General features: G+C 36.0%; 1 protein-coding gene across 6 annotated transcripts in view; it reads right to left on the bottom strand.

Annotated features, from left to right (window-relative positions):
* The window catches only part of WRN (WRN RecQ like helicase), a 141,753-nt gene that overhangs the window by 27,536 nt on the left and 87,456 nt on the right, over window positions 1-26,761 (bottom strand). For 5 of the 6 annotated variants that reach the window (XM_060291488.1, XM_070044615.1, XM_060291487.2 and 2 more), the window contains 8 exons: window positions 22,492-22,666; window positions 18,512-18,693; window positions 14,610-14,711; window positions 14,232-14,324; window positions 9,224-9,377; window positions 1,269-1,439; window positions 1,095-1,192; window positions 14-83 (listed from right to left, as the gene is read on the bottom strand). In XM_060291488.1, coding sequence (XP_060147471.1) covers window positions 14-83; window positions 1,095-1,192; window positions 1,269-1,439; window positions 9,224-9,377; window positions 14,232-14,324; window positions 14,610-14,711; window positions 18,512-18,693; window positions 22,492-22,666 — 1,045 coding nt within the window. The remainder of the gene's footprint in view (window positions 1-13; window positions 84-1,094; window positions 1,193-1,268; window positions 1,440-9,223; window positions 9,378-14,231; window positions 14,325-14,609; window positions 14,712-18,511; window positions 18,694-22,491; window positions 22,667-26,761) is intronic. The other variant, XM_030832657.3, reaches the window with a different exon arrangement.

Below are 26,761 nucleotides of genomic sequence, written 5' to 3'. Positions count from 1 at the left end.
AATAAAAACAAACCTCTGAAGTTAATTCAATTGGTACTTGATTAGAGGAATGTTGCTCAGTGCCGGAAGATACAGCTTTAGAACTGAAAAATAATAAAATTAAATTATCTCAAATGTTAAAATGTAATTTTCTAATACATGAATCATCACACCTCCACTCTTAGAAAGGCAGATAAGGTTATATTACTCTTTTAGAACTGATGCTTTTTTAAATTGATTTTTCCCCTCCAAAGAGCTTAAGCTCTTCAAAGTCTAGATTTAAAACTCTTTAAAGTTTTTTAAGTTTAAAAGTAAAACTGATAATCTAAAGTACAACATAATGGTTATAGTCAATAATACTGTATTATAAACTTCAAAGTTGCTCAGAGACTAGATCTTATTTGTTCTCTACACAAAAAAGAAGTGCTATTCAAGTGATGTGATAAAAGTGTTATCTAACACTATTGCCATAATCACAATGCAATATATAAATGTATCAAACCAACACTTGTACACTTCAAACTTACACAATGTTAAATGTCAATTATATTTCAATTTAAAAAAAAATTGAAAAATGATCGATAACATGTAAAGGTACTAAAAAGTAGGCAACATGTGTATTCCCTCCCTGTCCTCTATACATAAGAAGGAAATATGGTATATAGATTCTTCAACATTTACCTCAATGTTGCTTCTTTATTTTATTTATTTATTTATTTTAATTGAAGCATAGTCGATGTACAATATTGTATTAGTTTCAGGTGTACAGCAAAGTTACTTGGTTATACATATACGTATCTATATTCTTTTTTTTCCTGATTCTTTTCCAGTATAGTTTATTACAAGATACTGAATATAGTTCCCTGTGCTATACACTTCTTTAATCAACAGGAGCAGCTTTCTAAGTACTATAGTCATCTACTTCCTATTCACCAAGACAGTGTTCTATGATTTATCATCCTCCCTACTGACTCCCACACCAAATTGACTCAAAGAGGTATGCAAAAATGATTATCTTTACTCATTTTACTTTGTGTGGTACCTGTAAATTGGTACAAAATGAATCATTTAAATAACAGAAAACCCAGAAGTTAAAAAAAAACTGAAAAATGAACCTTGGTAGAAAAAACTCCTTTGGACACAATTCTTCATTAGCTTGAAGGATAAGGCTCTGAGGAGATTCTGTTTTGGCTTTAGCAAGCCAATTTCTACCCTATTGAACACAAGAAGAATCGTTTAATGCACAGTGAGAAAATTCAATCAAACAGGCAGACTTCTACATTGTTTACCTTTTCTGTAAGGATGCAAATCTTTACAAATTTGCTTTGCCCAGGAACTTCTACCAAGAATCCCTCAGTTATGAGCTGATGGGAAAAAACCTTCCACCAATTCTGTGTGTGATCCTTGCCAGTGCCAAAGAAATTGTGACTGCGATATTTATCTTCAAGACGCTGGGAATTCTGAAATTAGGCATAAAATCAATTTCTTAAAATGTTTATTTAATTAAACAGGAGATGTAAAACACAAAATCGTCTACTGATTCTTTGGCTTTAACACTAAATTTCAGCTTTAAAAACCTACGGAATTTTTATACCCCTCCTGCTTGCTCTGATTACTTAAGTCACAAATAAATACACTCAAAATAGTGTTCCTTTTCTGTTTTCAATAATGGCAGGAAATTTCATATATAAATCACATGCATTTCCCAATGCATAGGTTTGGATATACTTGGAATATTTAACCTTTGCTATTTAGACCTTTTATTAACATACTCACATTGTTTGAAAACGGTGATCATAAATCTACAGCTCAAGACTTGAAGCATGGGTGTTAAAGGCAGTGTGACCCATAGCTGGTAACCAGTGAGTGCCGTGCCAAGACTCAGGTTTCCACTGCGTTGTTGTCATTACTGTGCTTTTTGTCCGTGATGTTTCAGCAAAGTTTACTTAATCATTTCTGATTTAGCTGCTTCACTGAGATACATCAGAAAAAGCAGGTGCATGCTAGACAGTTGATGCTTTTGAGATATTCTTCCCTAAGTGACCAGAGGATTCCGATCGGAGACTCTTCACAGCCATCAAGGTCTAGAAATATTGGGGAAGCTAGCCCATCATATGCAATTCTCTTGTCCTCTAATGGAAATGACTCCCTCCACCTTCACTCTCCACAGAGAACTTTTTCTATTCACTTGGCCCTCTGATTACCCCTTTTATAAAATTTTATTTATTTATTTATTTTTGGATGCATTGGGTCTTCGTTGCTGCCCACAGGCTTTCACTAGTTGCGGCGAGCGGGGGCTGCTCTTCGTTGCGGTGCACGGGCTTCTCATTGCGGTGGCTTCTCTTGTTGTGGAGCACAGGCTCTAGGCACACGGGCTTCAGTAGCTGTGGCACGCGGGCTCAGTAGTTGTGGCTCGTGGTCTCTAGAGCGTAGGCTCGGTAGTTGTGGCGCACGGGCTTAGCTGCTCTGAGGCATGTGGGATCTTCCCAGACCAGGGCTCGAACCCATGTCCCCTGCATTGGCAGGCAGATTCTTAACCACTGTGTTACCAGGGAAGTCCCTGATTACCTCCTTCATCCATCCTACACATCTAAATACTACTTTTAAATGTGTATGGTACTATATAAACATAGGGCTCTCTGGAGAATTGCTTCTATCTAATGTATTTGCGGTGAATACAGCAGATTGTAATTCGAGGGTCATTCTGCCCTTCCTCCACTGTGACTTCTACCACAGAATCTGGGAAGTTGCAAACACTATTTCTCAAACTTTCTTTCAACTAGGCTTCTGGATGTGATTTAAGTTCCACTAAACAAAGGTATTTTTGCATGACATCTACACGCAGGAAGTGAGGCAAAGGGGTCTACTTTGCTGTATTTGCAGGTATGCATGACTGTGGAGGGGTTTGCTTTTTATGAGAAAGTGTTAGCAAAGAACCTAGCATACAGCTTCTAGCTTCCTAAGTAACAGGAGACATTCATTTTGTTGATACAGATTATAGAAGGCAGCTCCCAGATCAAGCAGAAGTAGAACCTTCCTGATTGTTACAGCTCCCTATTCAGCATAGTTTGGGGTCAGGCACTGACAGATAACTTCTTAACCACAGAAGAGGCAATTGCTTCCATGGAAGATTATTTTGCAGTATAATCTTATCAACAATACTCTAAGCCACTTAACACCCAGTAATAAATACCTTTCTGTTTAAATTCGCTAGACTGATCATGTGCTTCATAACAAATACTGTATTTTAGGTTATATTCATGTTTCAAAAACATTCACTCCTTGAGTATGTCAAGAAGTTCCTGTATTCTAAAATTTTCAATATGAAATGCAATCTAAAATTTGAGAAATAGGTACATCCTGTCACTCAACATTTTTATATTTCATCTACACTCTAATGATGGTTTAACTATCAGTGCATATTCAAATCCAGGGATCAAAATGGAAAGAATATACAGAATGAGTTCCAGCAGACATAACTCAAGCACTAGAAGCCTCACTATATTACAAATGTATTGGTTTTGTTCAACTGATGAAAACGTTACGGTTACAAGTTTATCATTTTGGAATGTTAAAAATGTGAATACAAGTGAAATAACCTAAAAAGACTGATCCCTCACATAAAGAAATCTAGGCTGAAATTAGATTAGATTAGGAAAGTTCCCATCAGAGACACATCAGTGCCCAGATACACTGAGCTTTTTTAAAACACAGGCTTCTTATAGGTTTAATTAACAGGGTCTGTAACGTGCATTCTAAAAATTGAAATTGAAATTGAATTTTGTATTAAAATAGCTAAGTAATAAAGCTTTAGTATCATGGTGATTATATTTACAAAAATTGTACTAGAACAAGATTCAGAGAAACAGAAACACCCACGTACAACGTAGCACCTTTTTCCACAACAACCTCTACTACCTATACTAACTGACTTTGGTTTGATTTGTGTAGAATGTTTAAAATCAAACATCACAGAATTTCAGATCTGGAAGGAACATTGGAGCTCATTGATCTATCTAGTCATTTTTACTCAGATACAATCAGAGGCTCAAAGATGTTAAGTGGTAGCCTAAGGTCACAGAGGTAAGACTAGGACACAGTCCTCCAGACCACTACACCAGGGATATATATACACACAGACACACAGACACCAATATACATACATATACATATATACTGATTGTAGTTAGTGCAACTAGACCACCTGGGTTCAAGTCACAGCTCCAGTACTTACTAGCTTTTGAATTTTGGGCAAGTCAGTTACTTAACTTACCTGTGTTTCTATTTCCTCAGCTGCTATACAAGTATAATAATACTTCTTATCCTTTAACTTAGCCTGCCTTCCTTAACATAAAAGCAAAAGCCCTGACTCAGTATTAAGTCAGTTTTCCCAGAACATTTGTAATGGCATTCTACACCTGCTGGGGGCTTACCTTTATAGTAGGAGAATCTATTGCAAACTAATAACACCAAAGATATTAAGTTGCCTAACTAGTACTTATTAGCAATCTGGACACTAGAAATTATTCCTCTAGCCTTCCCTTTCGTAAGCAGAAAACAACTTGAAGTGAATGAACACATTTGCTGATATGAAGAAATGAGATGTTCTTCTAATTGGTAGGGGTAACTGTCCCTTCCCCTCATGATCAATAATCATTGTGAATACTGTGTACTGTGTGAATAAATTTACACTGTCATGTTTCCATGGCAATCACCATACATAAAACGAAATATTTCTGCTCTTCGACACAGATCATTTTGTTTTAAAGAAATCTTATTCCCTTTTCAACGAGAAATCCAAATTTACCCAAGTAACATTTCTGAAAAAACAGAATAAGGATTTTCAACAACAAATGTCTTAAAAAAAAAAAAAAAAACCACAGATGTCTAACAATTTCTTACTCTGAGCGAGGCATCTTCCATTAATTACTTATATGTTCTAGTTAACTTAATTTTCCAGGTTAACCCACTGACGAAGTAAAACTGCTAAGGATGAGGAAGCTGCCATAGCGGATATAGGGATTTGGGCACTGATTTCAAGGAGTGCACAATTATACATGCACATATCCCTTACCAATCATAAATCTTCATTCTAGTATCTCTAGATCATTCAACCTAAAAATACAAATTTAAAACTGCATGTGAACAGCATAATAAAACAGACACAGCAACAGAACGTTAGTTAGGAAAGCTGTCGCTCATCCTGCTTCTGGCACAAAGTAATGACCTGACATGACACAGGTCATTTAACTTTCTGGGACTTAGTATTAACCACTGTATAATAAGGTGGTAGAGTTAAATAATCTTTTTGCTCTAAGAGTCTCTACTTCTATGGGACAAAGTCTCAAAAATGGAAGTTATCAACCCACTCTTCTCCTTTAAAAAGCAGGCTGGAAAAATTAGGGTACCAAACGGATTCATCAGGGAATTTGGAAACCTATGAACAGATCGATGTGTGTTAGAATAAAGGGGGCCAACTGGCCAGAGCACAAGTCCCAAAAGATCACTTTCTAATAAAAGCCAAATCTTCCGCACCATTATCTGATAGAGAAAACAAACAAACTTGCCACTTCTCTAAATTAGCTTCTTTAAAAATGACGATTGCTTGTTGTGGTAGTTCTTTCAGCTGGGAATGCCACATTCCTCTCCACCTTCTTCCCTCGGGTTGGCTCTCAATGCCCAAATCTACTCTTATCATCCACAGAACAGAAAAGCGCCAGTGATACCATAACAAAGACTTCTCTAGTTTCACAGCCATTAACAAGCACTCTCTCTTCAGAACTTAAATAATACTTTATATCTATTCATATGTCCCCGATCTCTTTTTATGCTGCGATATACTTATTTATTCTCAAGTAACACACCTTCCATATTAGATGATGTCTCATCTAATTCCACTTTGAATTCCCCACAAAACAGAGTACAGTAGCTCACACAAAAATAGATGTTTTGGGAATTCCCTGGCAGTCCAGTGGTCAGGAGTCCATGCTTCCACTGCAAGGGGCACGGGTTTGATCCCTGGTTGGGGAACTAAGATCCCGCATGCCATGCAGCGCAGCGCAAAAAAAAAAAAAAAAAAAAGTTTAATAACTAGCAGAAAAAAGTAGTTATAAACTCTTAAGAAGTTTTAGATTCCTGTGTTCTTAAAGTACAAAATAAGTCCATAGTTTCTGTCTACATTTTAACTAATTTTTTTTTTCTTTTGCCTCTTTCCCAGTTCCTACAGGCCAAGGAAGTTCACAGCTGCCGCTTCAGGGCTTAAAAAGGTCATTTCTGAGACTGTTATTCTATGTGAACAATAAAGCCAAAATATAAAGTTACAATAATTATCTCTAGGAATATATTTCAACCTGATGAAATAGCTTGTCCGAAAAATTAAACAGATAACCCTCTCCTGTTAGAAAGTTTGAAAATTATAAAGGGTAATTAAAACTAACAACAGTTTCCCAATGGCTGCCTATAGTCAAAGCATCTTTTATCAAAAGTGTTCTCTAATTCTGGAGCACTTTGATAACATGATCAGGAAAGAGGTTTCACTTAATCTCCTGATTATGCAAATTAATGACTGTGTCTGTTTTCTAATCTGTAAAATTAAGATAACTGCATATCTTAATACTTAATTCACAAAGGTGTTTAAAGATTTTTATGTGGGGCTTCCCTGGTGGCGCAGTGGTTGAGAGTTCGCCTGCCGATGCAGGGGACACGGGTTCATGCCCCGGTCCGGGAAGATCCCGGGAGAGGCCACAACAGTGAGAGGCCCGCGTACTGCAAAAAAATAAAAAAAGATTTCTATGTGGTGAGCTATTTAGACCCCTAAAACAAAGTTCCTTAGGCAATATTTCTACTATTTAATTTCCAGCAAAACTTATGCTTTAAAAACAAAATTTTAAACTCCATTCACAAACACCTGAATGGCCTGAATAATCATTTATACTATTTTTATACTATTTTTAAACATCCTATGTAAGAGAGGAGAATCATGTGCTGCTGAAATATTTGTTTCATATGTACAAATATTATCTCTTTAAATGAACTCCAAGAGTTTCAAGTTTAAGATACTTAATCATCTTACAAATGAAAATTATCTGTAAAGATATTAATTTTTCCTAAATTAGTTAAGGTAGACGATTCACTAAATTCTCAAAGGAAATACAATTATAATTTAAAAAATGATATCCCAGTAGATACCAAGATCTCTGAAATTGGGGGAAAAAAACTTGCCTTATTTTCACTGTATTTAATGTCTACAAATTTTCGTTAAGTGGCTTTTTTTTTTTTTTTTTTTTTTTGCAGTACGCGGGCCGCTCACTGTTGTGGCCTCTCCCGCTGCGGAGCACAGGCTCCGAACGTGCAGGCTCAGCGGCCATGGCTCACAGGCTTCTCCGCAGCATGTGCGATCTTCCCCGACCGGGGCACAAACCTGTGTCCCCTGCACCGGCAGGCGGACTCTCAACCACTGCGCCACCAGGGAAGCCCGTTAAGTGGCTTTTTAAAAAAGTTTTACACCTTTATCTAGCAAGGGTAATATAAAATTTCACAAAGAATAAACTTCTTAATTTGCAGACTCCCAGAAGAGACTGTTGGTATAAGCAGTCTGACTTGGTTTTCAAATAATAGGTGAAATCTGATCCGTCTTGTGACCAGTTCAAGTTTGTCTAGGAGCCCACTTCCACTTATCTGTTGATACTGGATACTGCTGGATTACACCAAATTAAAACAAGGATAATTTTTATAAATTATACATTCAGCTGGGATACACAGGTTTTAAAGATGACAGAGACAAGAAATTTTCATAGATCTCAATTACATTAAATCTATCCCTTGCAACTTAAATTCTTTTTTAAAAAAAAATAGCACTCATATCAGCTAAACCAAGTTCCTTAGGCAACACTTCTACCGTTAAATTTCTAACCAAACTTGAGATTTAAGAACAAAATTTTAAACTCCATAATCTAAAAACATCAGTACCTGAAGTTAACATATTTTTAGCATTTCATTAGTATTTCACAACTGGCTAACTTAATAAGTCCCTTTCAAAACAAAACAAAAACTCAGAAAGTAAATATTTACACAAAGTATTTGAGAAGTTAAGAAATGAATGCTGACCTAAATTATTTTTAAAATTCTACATCCAGGGCTTCCTTGGTGGCGCAGTGGTTAAGAATCCGCCTGCCAATACAGGGGACCGGGTTCAAGTCCTGGTCCGGGAGGATCCCACATTAGTTGCTGTGGAGCAACTAAGCCGCTGAGCCTGCATCTAGAGCCCGCGAGCCACAGCTACTGAAGCCAGGGCACCTGGAGCCCGTGCTCCGCAACAAGAGAAACCACCGCAATGAGAAACCTGCACACCGCAACAAAGAGTAGCCCCCGCTCACCGCAACTAGAGAAAAGCCCACACACAGCAACAAAGACCCAACACAGCCAAAAATAAATAAGTAAAATAGATAAAGAAAGAAAGAAAACAAAACTTAAAAAAAAATTCTACAAAGTGAGAATTTTAATCTCCACTTTTAGTATATTTTTAATAAATATATGTAGTTGCAAAGGATTCTATCTCCCATTTTTGGTTTATTCAACTAACGTCAATATATACTACTTAACTTTACAGACTTCTAAATCAAGAATAAAATCATATAAACAAAAGGACTACAGAAAAAGCTCTTTGGCTATAAGGGTCATGACCTACTGATATTTGTACCTGCAACTGTTAGCATAATGCTGGCACACTAATCACTCAAAAAAAAAAAAAAAAAAGTAACAGAATTAACTATTCATTCATGAAGAAAAAGAACTTTCTTAGAATTTTAAATACTTCTGATTAGAAATAAAATAGAAGGAAAGAAAAAATATACTACCAAATATTATTATTGAACTTAGACATTTACAAATAATCACTGAAACTTAAATTTTGCTCAAAAAATTTACTACTTCACAGGGCACCAAGATACAAATTTGTTCTACCTGTCCCTTGACACAATGAAAGTAAACTTTTCTTAATTATCCTATAAAAGACCAGTCTAGGGATTCATCTAACTGCAATGTAATAAACTGAAACAGACAGCCTGGAAGCATTGCCTTAATGATACACACAGGTTTTGTCAAAGGTAATGAATGCAGTGCTTAAATGGAACTTAATATGACTCTCTGAGTTCTGATAACTAAAGTCAAAGCTATAATTGTAAAACAGCAAACCTCTGAAGAAAAGTGTAATAGGAGTAAAAGAAGAACTCTGAAGGTGACTCACAGACATACTTACAGATCCTCGGAGAAATAGAATTGGAACCCCAATTCCAAACTTTTCGCCTAAGATGGTCACGGCAGATAAGAGCTGGAATGCTTGTGGACCAAAGTCCTGTGACATACCATCTGAGTCATCAATGGAAAAGCAGCGATCCAATCTAAATAAAAACAATATGTAAAGAAAGCTTAGCCAAGGCATGTACCTTTAGAAATAAAAAGATTTAGTGTAACAGTTAGCCCAGTAAAAAAATATCTCAAATGTGCCAACTGCTTCAGAAGCTAAAAATAAAGTTCAATACAGCTGAGAGCATGTAAAGTATGTAAAACATGAAATATAAACGATAATATAGCATCACAGGTATGTTATATTAATGGTTCTCGACACTAGTGCCCTAGGATCCAAGTTTCACAGGAGGTATCTTGGGCCATAGAAAGAAACAGGTTCAAGCAAGCAGAACGCAGGATTACAGCTCAAATAGCTCCACTTGATCTACTGTATAAATACTGGACTTTTGTGTTAGGTTTTGATGGAAGAAAAGGTTTATTGCCTACCCAATCCACCCCTGTCGCAAAACTTCTGAACTGAAAAAACACATCTCCTTTGCAAGAAGTTGTTAAAGTCATACTTTAAAATATGACCAAAGATTATAAGCTTTTCATGTAAGTCCATTTAGAAGTTAAATTCCTAAGCCATCCTTCAGGTAGAAATTATCATTAACACAAATTAATGAAATTCTCATTTGTATTAATTCTCATTAATACAAATGAGAATTCTTTATGGCATGTTGAGAACAAAAGGACTCAGAAAAAATCAACTAATATAGTTCAACTACCTAATTCAGTTGCTTTCTTTATAATAAATATCTTTGAAATAGCAATAAGAATATAGTCAGTATTCTAGATATATTTTTAGGGAAAAAAAGGCTATGTTTAGGTTTATTCTCTATTTTAATTTCTTTAATAGGATACTTAGTTCATTAATTTTCTTTTCTAATACGAGTATTTAAAGCTATCAAATTCCCACCAAGTATCACCTATGCTGCAGCATACAAGTTTTAATGTATATTACTGTAATTATCACTAAGTTCTAAAAATGTGTTAATTTCCAGTTTGAGTTTTTTCCTTGATTGACGAGTTACTTTAGAGCATTATTTTAAATTTCCAAATGAATGAGAATTTCCCTTTTTATTCTCTTGTTTACTTCTAATTCTGTTGCATTCTGGCCAGATAATGTGGTGTGTTTGAAACCAATACACTGAAAACTTGAGACAGGTTACAGTCTAGTACAGAGGTCAGAAAACTCTTCCTATAAAGGGCCAGACAGTAAACAGCTTAGGCTTTGTGGGCCAGACAAGCTCTGTGTCACTACTACTTAGCTCAACTCTGCAAAAACAGCCATAGATAATATATAAACAAAAGGGCATGGCTGTATTACAAAAAAACTTTATTTACAAAAATAGGCAGTGAGTGGATTTGGTCCATGGGCCATAGTTTGCCACCCACTGCTTTAATATATAGTACATTTTAAAATTTTTATTTATTTATTTTTGGCTGTGTTGGGTCTTCATTGCTGTGCACGGGCTTTCTCTAGTTGTGGCGAGCAGGGGCTACTCTTCGTTGTGGTGCGCAGGCTTCTCATTGCAGTGGCTTCTCTTGTTGTGGAGCACGGGCTCTAGGCGCACGGGCTTCAGTAGTCGTGGCTCACGGGCTCAGTAGTGGTAGCTCACGGGCTCTTGAGCGCAGGCTCAGTAGTTGTGGCGCACGGACTTAGTTGCTCTGTGGCATGTGGGATCTTCCCGGACCAGGGCTCGAACCCGTGTCCCCTGCATTGGCAGGAGGATTCTTAACCACTGCGCCACGAGGGAAGTCCCTATAGTTCATTTTTATAAATATGCCATCTATGTTTGAGAAGTATAGTCTCTAATTCCGCGCTTTCCAGCCCGTGTGCTACAAATGGATTATAGGTGTGCTGAAGGTTAATCCCTTGAGACCTTAGGGTTCTGAACAGAACCTAGACTCAATTAGCCATTAACTATGTGGGTCACGAAGTAAAAATGTTTGAGACACATTACTCCAATTGCTTGGTAAAGGCTTCTACATACTGCATGTCCAGTAAATCAGACTTGTTACCATATTGACCAGATTTTCTACTGCTTCCTAATTTTTTGATTGCTTAACCTACCAATAACTAAAAATTATAATCAACCTCTCCTACTTTGATGGTGGAATTGTTGATTTCTTCCAGCTTTTCTGTCAGTCTGTGCTTTACATAGTTGTAGGGGTTTTTTTTAAGGTGCATAGAACAATTCTGTCCTCTTGGTGGAGGAACCATTTATCACTGCATAGAGACCATCTCCATCCCTAATAAAACTCCTTCTGTCTAACAGTATACAGCTACCACACCTAGTATATGGTTAGCTCAACTACATACACCATTTGTATTTTATTTTTTCAATTAATATACAGTTAAATTGATTGTATGTCTGTGTGTGTGTGTTAAGGTCTACAAATTTAAACACATTCATAGATTCTTCTAACCATCACCACAATCAGAACATGCAACAAATCCATCACTGCAAAATACTCCCGTATGCTATTCCTTTGTAATCACAACCTTGACCCCATCCCTCTAATCTCTGGCAACCACTAATCTTTTCTTCATCTCTACAGTGCAGTTTTATGTTTGAGAGAATATCACATAAATAGTAGAACTGGCATTATTTCTTCTTTTGGGGGGGCAGAATTTGCCACTGAAATCACTTGGGCTAGGGAATTTTATTTTTGGAAGTTTTTAACAAGGATCCAATTTCTTCAACAGTGGTAGGATTATTCAGGTTATGTACTTCATTGTGAGTGAGGGGTTTTTTTTTTTTTGTTTTTTTTGTGTGTGTGTGAGTGAGTTTTATTAGTCTGAGGTTTTCAAGGAATTGGTCCATTTCACCTAAATTACTGAATGTATGTGCACTGAGTTATTCATAGTATTTCCTCATTATCCTTTTAATGTCTGTTGTGGCTAGAGTGAAATTCCCTCTCTCAGTTCTGATATTGGTAATCTGTGTCTCCTCGTCTTCTTTTTTTTTTTTCTTTTTAGAACTTTCTATCAGTTTTATTGACCTTTTCAAAGAATGAGCTTTTGAGTTCATTGGTTTTCTCCAATTGTTTTTGTTTTCTATTGATTTATGCTCTTATCTTTATTCTTTCCTTCCTTCTGCTTCCTTTTAGTTTTCTTTACCCCTATTTGCTAGTTTAAGGTGGAAGCTTAATTACTAATTTGAAACCCTTCTACTGTAAGTATTTAATGCTCTGATCTTCCCTGTCAGTATCACTTTAGCTGTACCCCATACATTTTGTATTTTCATTTCACTCAGTTCAAAATATTTTCTGATTTACCTTGAGACTTCCTCTTTGACTAATGGATTATTTAGTAGTGTGTTACTTAATTTCCAAGTGTTTGGAGACTCCTGTTATCTTTCTGCTGTTGATTTCTAGTTTCATTCCATTTTAGTTAGAAAATGTATTCTGTATAAATACAAATCTTTTAAATGTGTTAAGGTTTGTTTTATGATCCAGAATACAGTCTATTTTCATGAACATTCCATCTGCACCTGAAAAGAACGTGTATCTGCTGTTGTTAGGTGGAATGTTCTATAAAAGTCAATTAGACAGTCTGCTGACAGTCCTGTTCCATTTCTTCTATTTTCTTACTGATTTTCTGTCTACCAGCTCTATTAATTACTGAGAGATGCTGAAGTCACCAACTCTACTTACAGATTTCTCTATTTCTCCTTTCAATTCGGTCAGTTCTTTTCAAAGTATATACACATTTAGGATTAGGTGTTCTTGGATATAATGGTTATCTTTGTGTGTCAGCTTATGGTACCCAGTCATTTGGTCAAACACTAACCTAGATGTTGCTATAAAGGTATTTTGTAGATGGGATTAACATTTACAATCAGTTGACTTTAGGTAAAGGAGCTGACCCTTGATAATGTGAGTAGGTCTCATTCAATCAGATGAAGGCTTTAAAGAGCAAAGACTGAGGTTGGCTGGAGAACAAGGAATTGTGACTCAAAACTGTAATGTAGAAACCCTGCCCAACTTTCCAGCCTGCTAGGCTGCCTACAGATTTCAGACTTGCCAACCCCTACAACTGCATGAGCCAATACCTTAAAATTAACCTCTCTCTCCCTCTCTCATTATCTCTCTGTCTGTGTGTGTGTGCGTGTGCGTGTGTGTGTGTACACATATGTGCATGTATTGCTCTGGAGAACCCTGACTGATACATTGGTAAACTGACTCTTTTATCATCATGTAATGTCCTTCTTTATCCCTGCTAATATTCTTCCTCCAAAGTCGCCATTATCTGACATTAAAAGTAACAACTCCAGCTTTCTTTTGATTAGTGTTTTCATGGTATACAGTTTTTATCTTTTTATTTTTAATCTACCTATATAATTATACCTATAGTGGATTTCTTGTGGACAGCATTTGGTTGGGTCATATTTTTAAACCAATTCTAACAACTTTTGCCTTTAAATGTTTTTTTTTTTTTTTTTTTTGCGGTACGCGGGCTTCTCACTGTTGTGGCCTCTCCCATTGCGGAGCACAGGCTCCGGACACACAGGCTCAGCGGCCATGGCTCACCGGCCCAGCCGCTCCACGGCATGTGGGATCTTCCCGGACCAGGGCACGAACCCGTGTCCCCTGCATCAGCAGGGTCCTCAACCACTGCGCCACCAGGGAAGCCCTAAATGGTATTTTTAGATCATTTACATTTAATATAACTATTGATATGTTTAGATTTAGGTCTACCATTAATTGGTTTATCTATTTATAAAAGTAAAAGATTGTAATACTGTTTGCTTTGTCCTCTTTTTTAATAAATAAATTCATTATTTTGTTTTTTAAAAACTGCAATACATATCACTCAACAAAAATTCAATTAAAAATTATTTGCAAAGGAAGAGAAACAAAGACTTTTAGAATGTCCATCTAGAAGAAGGAAATGTTACCTGGACCTGCAATTATCACAGCAATTTTCAGTTCCCATAATTCCCACGGAGGCCTTTCGTAGCTGTTTGTCTTCAAAATGAGACAAGATGAGTCTACCCAAGAGAAAATTTTAAAATTAAATAAAAGAACAAAAACATACATGTTAAATTCATTGTTGAAAATAATGAGGTGAAATCAACATTAATTGATTCAGCTGAGACCTCATTATTTGGCTTCAGTTTACTGAGGCACAAAGCAAGTTGCCTTAAAAATTCAGCACATATGTTAACACCATCAAATATCTTTTAAATACTTCTAATTACTTTGCAAAACTTTTTCCTTAAGAATATTATCTATAAATCCTTGTTATTAACTGATATAAAGTAAATAATACTTACTGTCGCCTACACATTCTGGAATTAAGATATTTATCCATCTTTGCCATCATCTTTAATTTGTATAATCGAAACTTTTCATTGCATATTTCACTAAGGAGGCGCCTGTCAATTAAAAATACCACAGTACTATTAAAATTGTATTAGTTTTATTTCATTTATTTATTCCTGTTTATTTTTCATAGTCTATAACATCCACAGTGCTAACAAGATAAAGAACATTTCTATCATCTCAGCAAGTTATTGTGTCCCTTCCCAGTCAATGCCCCCATAAGAGGCAAGCATTTTTCTGATTTTTATGAAAATTACTTTTGAAAGAATTCTACCCATGTCCAAGCATCAATTTTTTAGCTGCCTATGAAAAACTGTTAAAACCCTAAAGTTCTTCATTTTGACTTATATGCTACTTGCTTTTTTGGCAATATTTCTACTATACGTGAATTTTTACCTTTTCCCAGTAAAAGGTTATTCTTTAAGTTATTTTATATGAGAAACTAAAGGCATCTAATCTATATAAGGAATACTGAAAAAGACTCATGATCTAAATATGAACCTTCATCACTTTAGCTCTTCAGAGAACTTCTCAGCCCTCTAAAAACTACCTCTTTGTATTATGGGGCATTATAGGACACTAATAAAATATCAGAATTAAGTTCCTTCCTCAAACAATTCTAACCATTTTTTCCCCCATAATACTGAATTTATATAAACTTTTTAAATAACACTAAATACATGGGGTTTTTTTTAAGTTAATGCTGCTATACCTCATCCTGACTGTTAATTCTACTCTCCTGTGAAGAATTTCCATGACTATCGTACATCAGATGATGATAATCTTCCAAATAGTCTTTGTATATCTTTCTGAGAATAAAGAAAAATCTGAGTTGAATAGGTTTCAAATATTTCAAAAGAAAATAATTTATCCACAAGATCTAAGTGATAATACTGATCCTCATCACTCATGTTTTGACTGTACAGCTTTCTAACTGATAAAAATACCTCTGTACAATTCTCAAGGATGACACCCACAGGGAATCCAGTTAAGTGAGCTCTGGAAAGTCTGGACACACAAATGATCTCTTATTCAAAAACATTCTTATCATTTGACACCACCAACCACCATGCCTTTCCATGTAATTTCCCTAAAAAGTCTCTTCCAACGATTGACTCTAGTTCCTAGGTCAACCATCTAACCTCATTATTCCTAGCTCATGGGCTAAATATTAGTTCCTTTTTTTGCTCTGTTTTGTTTGTTTAGCTCACCTCTTTCTCCTCAGATAGAAAGAACAAAGGAAACAATGCCCACACTCTGAGAGCTAGAGCTTCCCTTATGTTTGGTTCTCACAATCTACATTTAACTAATCTCATCAGTTTCAGTAACAAATTGAAGAAAATAAAGTAACAAGTCTCTAACAACAAATCAAATGAATATTTATTCTTCTTTTAGGACCACCAAAATCATTACAGTATAATATTCCACAGAATAAAAACAAGTTGAAAAAGAAGAAATATTCTAAAAACAATACCATAAATAGAAATCAGGTGGAGCCAGTGGAAGATTTGTTAAACTGAGATTAATTTGCAAATTATTCCCTTTAAACAAAGATTACAGTAACTATTGGGTTTGACTGTTTTAAATAATGGCAGGTGCAGACATTGAGACTTTGCCAATAAAAAATATAAAATTGCATATTTACGCTGATGATTGGACAAGTTTCTTCTCTCAGTCACAGGATTCTAGCATAAGACAGACTAAAAATTTTGTGAATTACAGTGATCTTTTCATTTGAAAACCAGCTATTCCATTTATTCTAAAACTTTGTTTTTTCTAATAGAAGAGGTTTGTCACAAGGATGGCAGAGATCTGGGCCTCGATCCTTGCTGAAATTTTTTTTAATGCTGATTAGCCCTATAGTTTTATTTCCTTTAATATGGATGCAAAGAACAACCTGTCTGTACTAAAGATTCAAGAGTGGATTTCCTGGCACCACTATTTGATTACTAATCACTGTTACTCCCTGTTAAATCTTAATGAGATAACCATTTAAAATATCTTTTGAGACTCAGATACACAGGAACTATATCTATTGATGAACCTGCCAAGCCACAATATAAAACTTGGGCTGTTAAGTCTTCAGCATCTTTAACACAATGCACAAATAAAATCAGAACTGGTAGGAATCAACTTATGTTTGATGCAATCCCAAATTTAATTGTAGCATGCAGAGCTGTGTTCTATCCCAATTATTTAAAATTAGTTTATAAAAAGCTTCACATAGACACCAGGGTCAAAAGGAAAATAATAATTGTTCTTCTTAAGAAGATGGTTTATTGACTGTATGTTAAGAAACAAAAGTTAGTGACTACTCTTAAAAGAAGCTTAAAATTTATAGCAAACATTCTTACCTAATTAATCCCTATTCTTCTTTCATATCTCAAGTTAACCCATTACTTCCTCAAGGAAGCCTTATCTGACCTTTATAACTTGGTAAACACACACCCATAATATACTCACTACTCAATGCAATTTCCTTCATAGCACTTAACACAGTTTTAATTTTATACAAATTTGCATGATCCTTTTCAAAAAATCGTTTGGTTATTCAAATTTTCAAACACAAAAGAGCAGTAAAATGAACACTATGTATCCGCGGTTGTATGATTCTGTGACTAAGACCTGCTATTCCCATTATACAGTAAACTCTATAAAAACAGGTACTATATCTGCTTTTATTTACCATTGGATCCCCGGCACAAAGCATAATGCTTGGAACATAGTGAGTACTCCAAAAAAAATTGTTGAGTAATAAATAAAAACAAAAACTGTATTAGATAGCCACTTTCATCATTTTAATAAGATGGGCTAATAGGTCCATCCAAGAGCTCAACTTATGTAGCTATATGGAGGTGCATTCTGAAAACACCTCATCTCGGCAGGCCCATCAGTTACCACGTATAGGTTTTTTTTTTCTTCAATTTTTTTTTCTTATGGATGAAGAAAGAAGTTGGTAAACCTGCCCCTAAAACTTTGCAAGATGAAGTTTTCCTTTCAATATCAATCTCACAGAACATAAGTGCCAACAAGATACCTGTTTAGTACTTAAGTGGAATGGTTTTCCTGTATCTAGACACTAAGTACAATATTTTTTTCCATGGCAGTCAGTCAGTACAGGGCAACATGATCATTCACACACTGCCAAGGAGAGCTGGCATGCTCTCCTAGAACTAACAAAGGAAATAAAAATGGTAATTAGAGACAAACTGGGATTGGTAGAAGTCATTTAGAATAAGCACCATGGCAGCATGAGAAGAAAAAAATAAAAACAAAATAAATGGTATCTAAAGTAACTATGGCTGAAGACATATCAAAACTTGAGAGAACCTGAGGAGAAAAACAGCTCATCGATGAACAATATTAAAAAGTGTTCCATAGGGCTTCCCTGGTGGCGCAGTGGTTGAGAGTCCGCCTGCCGATGCAGGGGACACGGGTTCGTGCCCCGGTCCGGGAAGATCCCACATGCCGCGGAGCAGCTGGGCCCGTGAGCCATGGCCGCCGAGCCTGTGCGTCCGGAGCCTGTGCTCCGCAACGGGAGAGGCCACAGCAGTGAGAGGCCCACGTACCGCGAAAAAAAGAAGAAAAAAAGTGTTCCATAAGATCTACGTTACATTCCCAGTATAGTGCTGTTTTAGTTAACTCTTCACACTAAATGAGGTATAGAAGAAATTAGGTCATCTCCTCTGGGTAGCAACACACCACAAAGTTCTTCTTAGACGTCTTCTGTTTTCTTTTGGTTTTAAAGGCACTTATACATATTACTTTAAATTTTGAATGTTGTCTCAAATACTTTCGAAGCTTATGTGGAAAGAAAGAAATCTGCAAGGGTGAAAGCAATAAATGTTTTTACCTATTTGTGTTAAAGTCTCCTGGAGCCCAAAGTACATGACAAGAACTTTGAAGTCCATCACGGCCAGCTCTACCAATCTCCTGGTAATATGATTCCATTTCCTTAGGAGCACCGTAATGAATGACTTGGCGAATGTCAGCTTTATTAATGCCCATTCCAAAAGCTATGGTAGCTATTACACACTGAGAAGAAAATAACAACATAGTTTGACAATCATTTAGCAGAACTAAAACCTTACATGTTTACCTTTTGGTAAGAATAATTAGTTCATTAACTAATTAACTAAAGTCATGGCACGAAACTGAATTTAATATAATTTCAACCAATTGCTTATAGATTAAAAGATTATCTGCCCAATTTACAGGTTAAGGAATGGTGACCATAAAATAGGATTTGTTCCCTCTCTATTAAAAGAAGCAAATAAAGTGGTTTCTCTGAATGCACATGAGTACAAGACAGAAAAGAGGCTCTTAAACTATTTATTATATTAAATGAGCCTTTGGGATAATATTATGAAGTTTCAAGACTGCATAGTATCTTAATATTTTCTAGCATTATTCTAAGATAGAAGGAAGCTTCTCATTAAAGATGGCAGAATGAATCATGAATTTATCTCTGCATATTTAAAAGGATAAAATTGGTAGAATATCTAATATGAATGAGTATACCAAGATCGGATTTACATGACTAGGGGAAATCTTAGGGAAAAATTAGTGGTAAGCACCAAAAAAAACTACACAAATTTTTTTTAAAGTATTAATAATAAGAATACAAAATATGTACAAGTAACTGTAAATATGCTACATGTCTTACAGATAAAAAGCATTTATAGAGAATACATAAATATATAATATTTGAATATATATACTGATCTAACCAAAATTATGGTATTAATATTGGAAGTGAAGGGGGTAGAAACTTCTGGATGGGGTGAGAAGGGCAGGAAGGGATGTGAAAGAGCTACACCTTCATCTTTCATAGCAGGGAAACAGAGATAATGCCTAAATCTCATAAGCAAATAAATAAATAAACTAAGTAGCAGCAGTATAAGCAAATTATTGTAAGATACAGCGGCAAACACCAAAAGACTAAGCTAAAAGAGATGAGAGTAGGAAAAAGAAGCAGGGAAAGAATGAGGGGCTGACGCTTTTCATTGTAAGCACTGGAGAACGATTTGGTTTGTTAAACTATGTGTGTGTATAACTGATAAATATTAAAGTGCCATTTTAAAAAATGTGTTAAGATGCACCAAGAGTAGAAAAAAGAGGAAGGGAGGGAGGGAGGACAAATAAAGGGAAGTATGAGAAAGATGAAAGAAAAATAAATCTAGGGATGGAAATAATATTAAAAAAAAGCTCTGAGTGAATAAAACTAGACAGTTTTGTTGTATTTAAGAGTAAATAAGCAATATAATAATTCCAACTTTTCTTTTTTAAAATGTTATTTCTTATTCAATTTTTTCCAGCTTTATTGAGATATAACTGAAATATAACATTATGTAAGTTTAAAATATATAACATGATGATTTGATGTACGTATATACTGCGACATGATTACCTCAGTAAAGTTACTTAACACCTCCATCACCTCACATGATTACTGTGTGTGTATGTATCTGTGTCTGTGTGTATATGTGTATTTGTATGATGAGAACGTTTAAGATCTAATTTTCATCATATGATACTGCTTTTAGATGAGATCAACCTATTCTGCAGACATGATTTTCAAAATATCCTCATAGACGCTCAGGTGTAAATGAAGATATTTTATCCAATAATTTATTCATAACCTCATTCCAGACAGGAAAGGAATTCAGGCCATCTTGAAAAGGCAAATAAAATACAAAAGGACATAAAACTAAAAGTCAGGATTAAAAGAATGAATGGTCACAAACTCAAAATGCAAATCTACATCCAAATGTGGTTAGATTTGGTTATGAATAATAGGAAAGAAAAAAAATCTTGTCTCCCTCATATCTTTGGGAGATGTTTCTATCTAAATGAATAATTAGTAATACACCAAGATAGAAGAAACAACTGGTCAACTATTGGCTCTCGATTGTTAAGATTCAATAAGCAGCAGCTAATAAATTTTATCTGATACTTTTCAAGCTCCAGAGATAACAGAATAAACATGTAAGCATTTAAGAATTTGGATAAAATCTCTACTCCAGGCAGTTGTGATAGCTGTTCCTAACTTTGGAAAGAAGAGGAAGAAAGAGAACAGATGCCTTCAGGCAGGTATGCATTGCATCATGACAATGCACAGTGAACTGCATAGACAGAGATCTAGATACAGAGGAAACTGATGACCTATTTGACAGAAAATGCAAAGCAGAAATTAAGTTCTTCTCAATTTGAGATGACTAGTCCAGGCTTATAGCGACAGGGTGTGGAAATGATGTTGATGGTGTTGATTTAAACCTGCTCACACGGCTTGAATTTAAATCTTCCCAAATAATCTGTATGACACCCACTGAAACAGGATTCCAGTCATTTTATGAATCTCAGCCGTAACACTTTACAATAATTTCATCAATACCCTTCCTTTCTTCAGTTTTTCTCCTTCAGATCAGTCCTACTTGGTGCTCCCAGTCTAATGTTTCTATAATACTATTATCTTGCTCAAAAATATAGAGTAGTCTGTCACAGTGGTTTCCAAATTCTGTTCTGCAGAAATTTGAGGATTCTAAAATACCCCCAGGGACTGACTTGAAGATAGGGAAGCTCTTGGACCCCTTCATCCGTCACATCAACTTCAACAAGAATGATTCTACTTTAATCTGTTTTACCTATTAGATAAAATTTCATTTAAATAAAGAATTCTACAGCTAAAGTAGTCTGGAAAAACTAGAGAAACTTCACACCAATCCCAGCTTGCCTCTTTGCAAGTTTTAAGACCCTCTACAACCTGGCCAAACAACCCATTCAACTCTTTTCCTACGAGTCTCCACCATTCCCCCCTGCCTTCTTACCTATACTTTGTGCCCTTCCTACTCCATACTCCCTTCTTCTCCAACCATTGCAAACTACTCACCATTTCCTGAACCCAGTACGCTCTCTCATATCACAGTGCCTTTGCACATGCCAGTCCTTCTTCCTGGAATTCTATAACCTATTCCTTTTCCCTCATCACCTCCTGGCCTTGCATACTTGACAAACTGTTATTCACTTGTTCAGATTCTATTCGGATTGCTTCTTCCTGGGTGAACCAACCCCATTACACGACCTAACTTAACAGCCAGCATTCCCTCCTCTGTGCACCTAAACACTATTCTATGTACAGGCTGCCATTTATACTAGCCTGCAATAGTTTTCTTACATATCTATCTCCCACATTATATACTGATTCTATCAGAGTGACTGCTTTATGCTCATCAGAAAGAAGGTATTCAAATGTATATGTATGAATAAATCACTTGGCTGTACACCTGAAATGTTTTTATATACCATTTTGTTTTTCGATTTTTTTAAACGAAAAATGAATATTTTTCACGATTAGACTTAAATTATGAAATTCAATTCCAACTTTAAAGAAATTTTTTAATTAATTTTTTTATTGGAGTATAGTTGACTTACAATTTTGTGTTAGTTTCTCTGCTGTACAGCAAAGTGAGTCAGTTATACATATATGTATATCCACTCTTTTTTAGATTCTATTCCCATATAGGTCATTACAGAGTATTGAATAGAGTTCCCTGTGCTACACAGTAGGTTCTTATTAGTTATCTATTTTATATATAGTATGAAATTAACAACACTGTAAATCAACTATACTCTAATATAAAATAAAATTTAAATTAAAAAAATTTAAAATTTTTAACTAAAAAAAAAAATTAAAAAAAAAAAAGTTGATTGTCCCTCCTGGAAAGAAAAGGAGAAGAAGAAGAAGGTATTCAATAAAGATCTTGTAAATAAATATTAGAGAAATATCTGTTTCCACTATGGGGAACAGACAGTAATGATGATCAATCTTCACACCTGAATTTCATCTCTCATGAACCTATGATGAACTTGTCTCCTTAAGTTAATACTCAGTCCTGCATGGTATGTTCCACAGGCTAACTTCAGTTTCTTAAGTTCAGCTGTAACTCGTTCTGTCATTCTTCTAGAAGGACAGTAGATGATAGCTGGACCTTCAAATTCCCAAGCAGAACTAAAGAAAAAGAAGAGCAAAAGGACAAACATATACATATAGGCTTCAGACCAGTTTGAGTTTTACCTAATTTAATTTTCCCTTTCTTTTTAAAATTTTAATATAATTTCATTTTAATTTAGTTTTTAAACTTTAATTTTCCTTTCAGTAAAAAACTAAAAGGAGAAAGCATATAAAAAACAATGACATATTTAACAAATACCTGAAACATTTTAGACACTCAAACGTGGAAATAAATTATATTAAACCCAAACACCTCTGACTTCACTTTTTTGTTCAAATTAAAACCAGAGACAAGTTTATTTATTGAAGCAGAAGTCTTGCTAAAAACCTGTAAACTAATGGAAACGCAATTACCGTCCTTTGGAATTGTAAAGCACTAGATTAACAATTAGTCTTCATTTATATAAGAAATGTAATGTTTACATAGGAGAAGGAATAAAATTTATATTATTCTTATGCCCTCTTATGATCATAAAATTGAATTTCTAAATCTGTTTACTAAAAAAGCAAGAACTTTCATGCAATAGTAAAAGATCATTTTTATAGTTCAAGGAAGTATTTACTAGTAACTTGAGACTATATGACCATAACAGAAAATAACATCTGTTATAAAGCCTGTTTTAGAAATTTGCGCTTACTTATTAAAAGTATAAATAATGATTTCCATAGAACATTTATTTAATTTCCTCAACATATTCATTTATGTAAATACATTCATTTATGCTGACCTAACCAATATAAAAAGAATATACTATTTAGATTTAGGAGAAGTTATTTTATTTAATTTTTAATGTGCATAACCTGTGATACAATTTTAGGAATCTATTTTACAAATACACACATCTGCTAAAAGATACATATACACAAATATTCACAACAAAACTATAATAGTGAAAAATAATCTAAATGTTCATGATCATATACATTCATACTACAAAATGTGAAGTAAATATTTAAAAATTAGATGTATATAAAACCTTTAAGAAGGACTATGGTAAAAGCCACTGAAAACTTAGAGGGGAAAAATGAGACAGTAATTTTACTCTACGAGTCTTACTGAATAATCTACTCAAAGCAATTTTTGAGAGTGACCAAATGGACTTCCATGTCAAAAATTCATAGTAGATAACTCCATAGAGTGAAAAAAAATGCAAATTATCTTTTTAATGTATAAGAATCTCATTTAAAAAACATTTTTCAAAGAAGGAAAAATTGTGCACCAAAATGTGAATACTGTATAACATCCTAAACATGAAACATAATATATAGAAAGATAGCAGCAATACTTTATATAAGAGGAGAAAATTGCAGAAAAGACTGACATACTATAGCAAACTAACAACAATAACAACAACAACTGGGAACACATATTTGCACAGTACAAAGAACAGACACCTAAAACGCTAAATGCAAAAATACCAACAGTAATAATAACTGAGGAATGGGACTGGAAAAAAAATCTACGTACTCTTCAATTTACATGCATCTGTATTGTTCAAATTGATACAAACAATATGGATCACTTTTTACATTAAAAAAAGCAGAAAATACAAAAATCTGAACTTATAGAGCAGAAAAATCAAAGCAGTAAAAATTCCTATTGATTACAGCAGTGAAATGGCTGGTAAAAGGACTTCGCTCCTTGTCTTCTTTGAAGAAAGAATTCAGCAAAGAGACCAAGATTGTGAAGCAGATACAGCATTTATGAGAAGCAAAGTATATGCAGAAGAGCACATGGGCAAACTCGCACAGTTAGCTGCACCCAATAGGGGTGGCTTAGATCGCGTATATGGGGCAGTCTTCCAGGTTTTCCCTAGCCAATCATCTTGCTTGTGCCCATATTTGGCCTGACTCAGGTTCCTTCCTGGTCAGCTCGAAGGTTTCTGGGAGGTTGGCAGGACATATTATGGGGCTGGTGTCTCTTCCCTCCTTTGGCCCCTCCCCTAGAGTTGTGTTATCTGGAATTCCTTAGGGGACAACTGAGGACCTTCTCTACACATGTGATGGGCTGAGAAATCCCCTTGACCACAAGAATGAGGAAACTGTGGTCTCAGGGCCCAATGCTCCTCCTGGCATCTTATCTCAAAGTGACAGCAGAAGACTGGCTGCAGCTGCTCAGCCTGGGGCCCATCTATCGCCTACCTCAAATCCCGTCTGAGAGGTGTGGACCCCAAGGAATCTTTACTGGGAAGATGAAGGGGGATGGTCCTTCTGTAGCTTCTTCAGGCTGCCATTGGGCTCATGGACCCTACCTAACTGGTGCTGTGGAACTCTCACCCTGCCTTGTCAAGGGACCCCAGAAAGGCTTCTGCTGTTATCCCAGCAGGATCTCTTTCAGGGAGTGGCTGGAATCCCTGCATCACCATCATCTTGACATGGAATTGCTGCAAGCTGGAAGAAACAAACTTAACAAGCAGATTAAAAAGGCAGGGGCCAAAGATCAGTAAAAGGACTATTGCAACTAGAGGCCCAAACAGGGGTAAGAACAAGGTTACACTTGGTAACACTCCTCTGACTGCAGTCCAGATAGAGTCAGTGCTTGGGTATCCCTGTCCGAAGGAATGAAGCCATCTGGCATGGTCATGTATTTTCTTGATGTCCTCTTCTACTAGCTCAGTGGTGTTGATGTGGGTACATCATGTCTTACTAATAACTGCAAATACCCCTCTCTGTTCAGCCAGAACAAAGTCCAAAACCAGTCTGTTACCCATCACTACATCAGCTGAGGAACTAACAGACAACGAAAGTTTGGAAAGTGCATTCCCTGTGGACCTACTCAGAGCTGACAAGGTTATCCAAAAGTCTGCGGAGCACTGCTTCATGGTAAGCAAAGCCTTCCCAAGGGGACGCCAACCCAATAGCAGCTCCAGTCCCTGCCAAAATGAGGCCAATTGCCCTTTTGCCCCAGGGGTGGGTGATATTATGGAAGATAATACCTAGGTTCCTTTGATTACTCAGTTGGCCTAACATACACTGTCCCGTAAACAGAGCACTGTCCATACAAGGAAAGGCTACAGCTAATCCCGGGAAAGGGAAAGAGGGATTGGGGTTGTTCTGATGAGGCAATGGGTTTATGTCTAGACCACAAAGGAACAGATATCCAGAAGGGGCACATGCCTGACGCACTGTTGTAGAATTAAACCAATTCTCTAGAGAGCCTGCCCAAGAGGGGATCCCGTTACAGCTTGGGGAGGGAGGCCCACCATTATATGAGGGGGCATGAGGGGTGGGGACCCTTCCGTAGGCCTTGGGTTGGGGGGGCCTACATTACGCTCCAGACAATTGGTGTTTTTCCTGCCCAGTAAGTACATATCCCATCTGGGCTTTGTCCTTGTTTTTTAGTCTTTGATTGTATTTGTGGTGAGGACACCAATGGGTGAGATTTCCACCTGTATATTTGTCAGGGCAGGTGAGAACAATTAAATTGTGGAGTAACAGAAGCTTTGATCAGATTCTGAAGGTTCTCCACTGCAAGTTTTCATGCTGGTTGCATAGGGGCAGTGGCAGCAAGACAAGCTAGTCTTATTGCAATTTAAAATAAGTGTGTGGTTCTCATCAGATATATTGACGCGAGGGGTTAAGGTCTAAGCATGGAAGCTGCGCCAGGGACAGAATACGAACTTTAAGAGTAGGGTTAGAAGGACTCTCAGTAAGGTAAGGTCGTCACTGCTAGGTGTAAAGATTAGCTTGTTTTTAACCCATAGGCATCACTCTGAGGATGGAGATGACAGATCCAGCACTGGGGTAGATTTTATCCCTGAGCTATAATTCTTGAGAGATTTACTACTGCTTTGGATTCCCATTCCCCTGATGTGGATCCCCAAAAGAGGGAGAGAAAAGTTAGGGTGATTGATAACTTCATAATGGCATCAATCAGCGTTTTAATTTCGGAAGTAACCAGATAGCAAGTAGCAAAGAAACATCAAGAGAAATCATATAGTAAACGAAAGCCCACTAGCAATTATGGAGTCCCAGCCTACCATCACTTATCTTGTTTCTGTCACCCGGAGAGTCCCAAAGGAATCAATGTCAAAGCGAGAGTTTACTTTTCAATGCGGTTGTCATTGGCTCAGGGATCACCTCCTAGAAGGG

The sequence above is a fragment of the Globicephala melas genome, chromosome 21 (genome assembly GCF_963455315.2).
Source record: "Globicephala melas chromosome 21, mGloMel1.2, whole genome shotgun sequence".
NCBI lineage: Eukaryota > Metazoa > Chordata > Mammalia > Artiodactyla > Delphinidae > Globicephala > Globicephala melas.
Note: the sequence above shows the minus strand (reverse complement) of the source record. Positions and strands in the feature narration are given on the sequence as shown.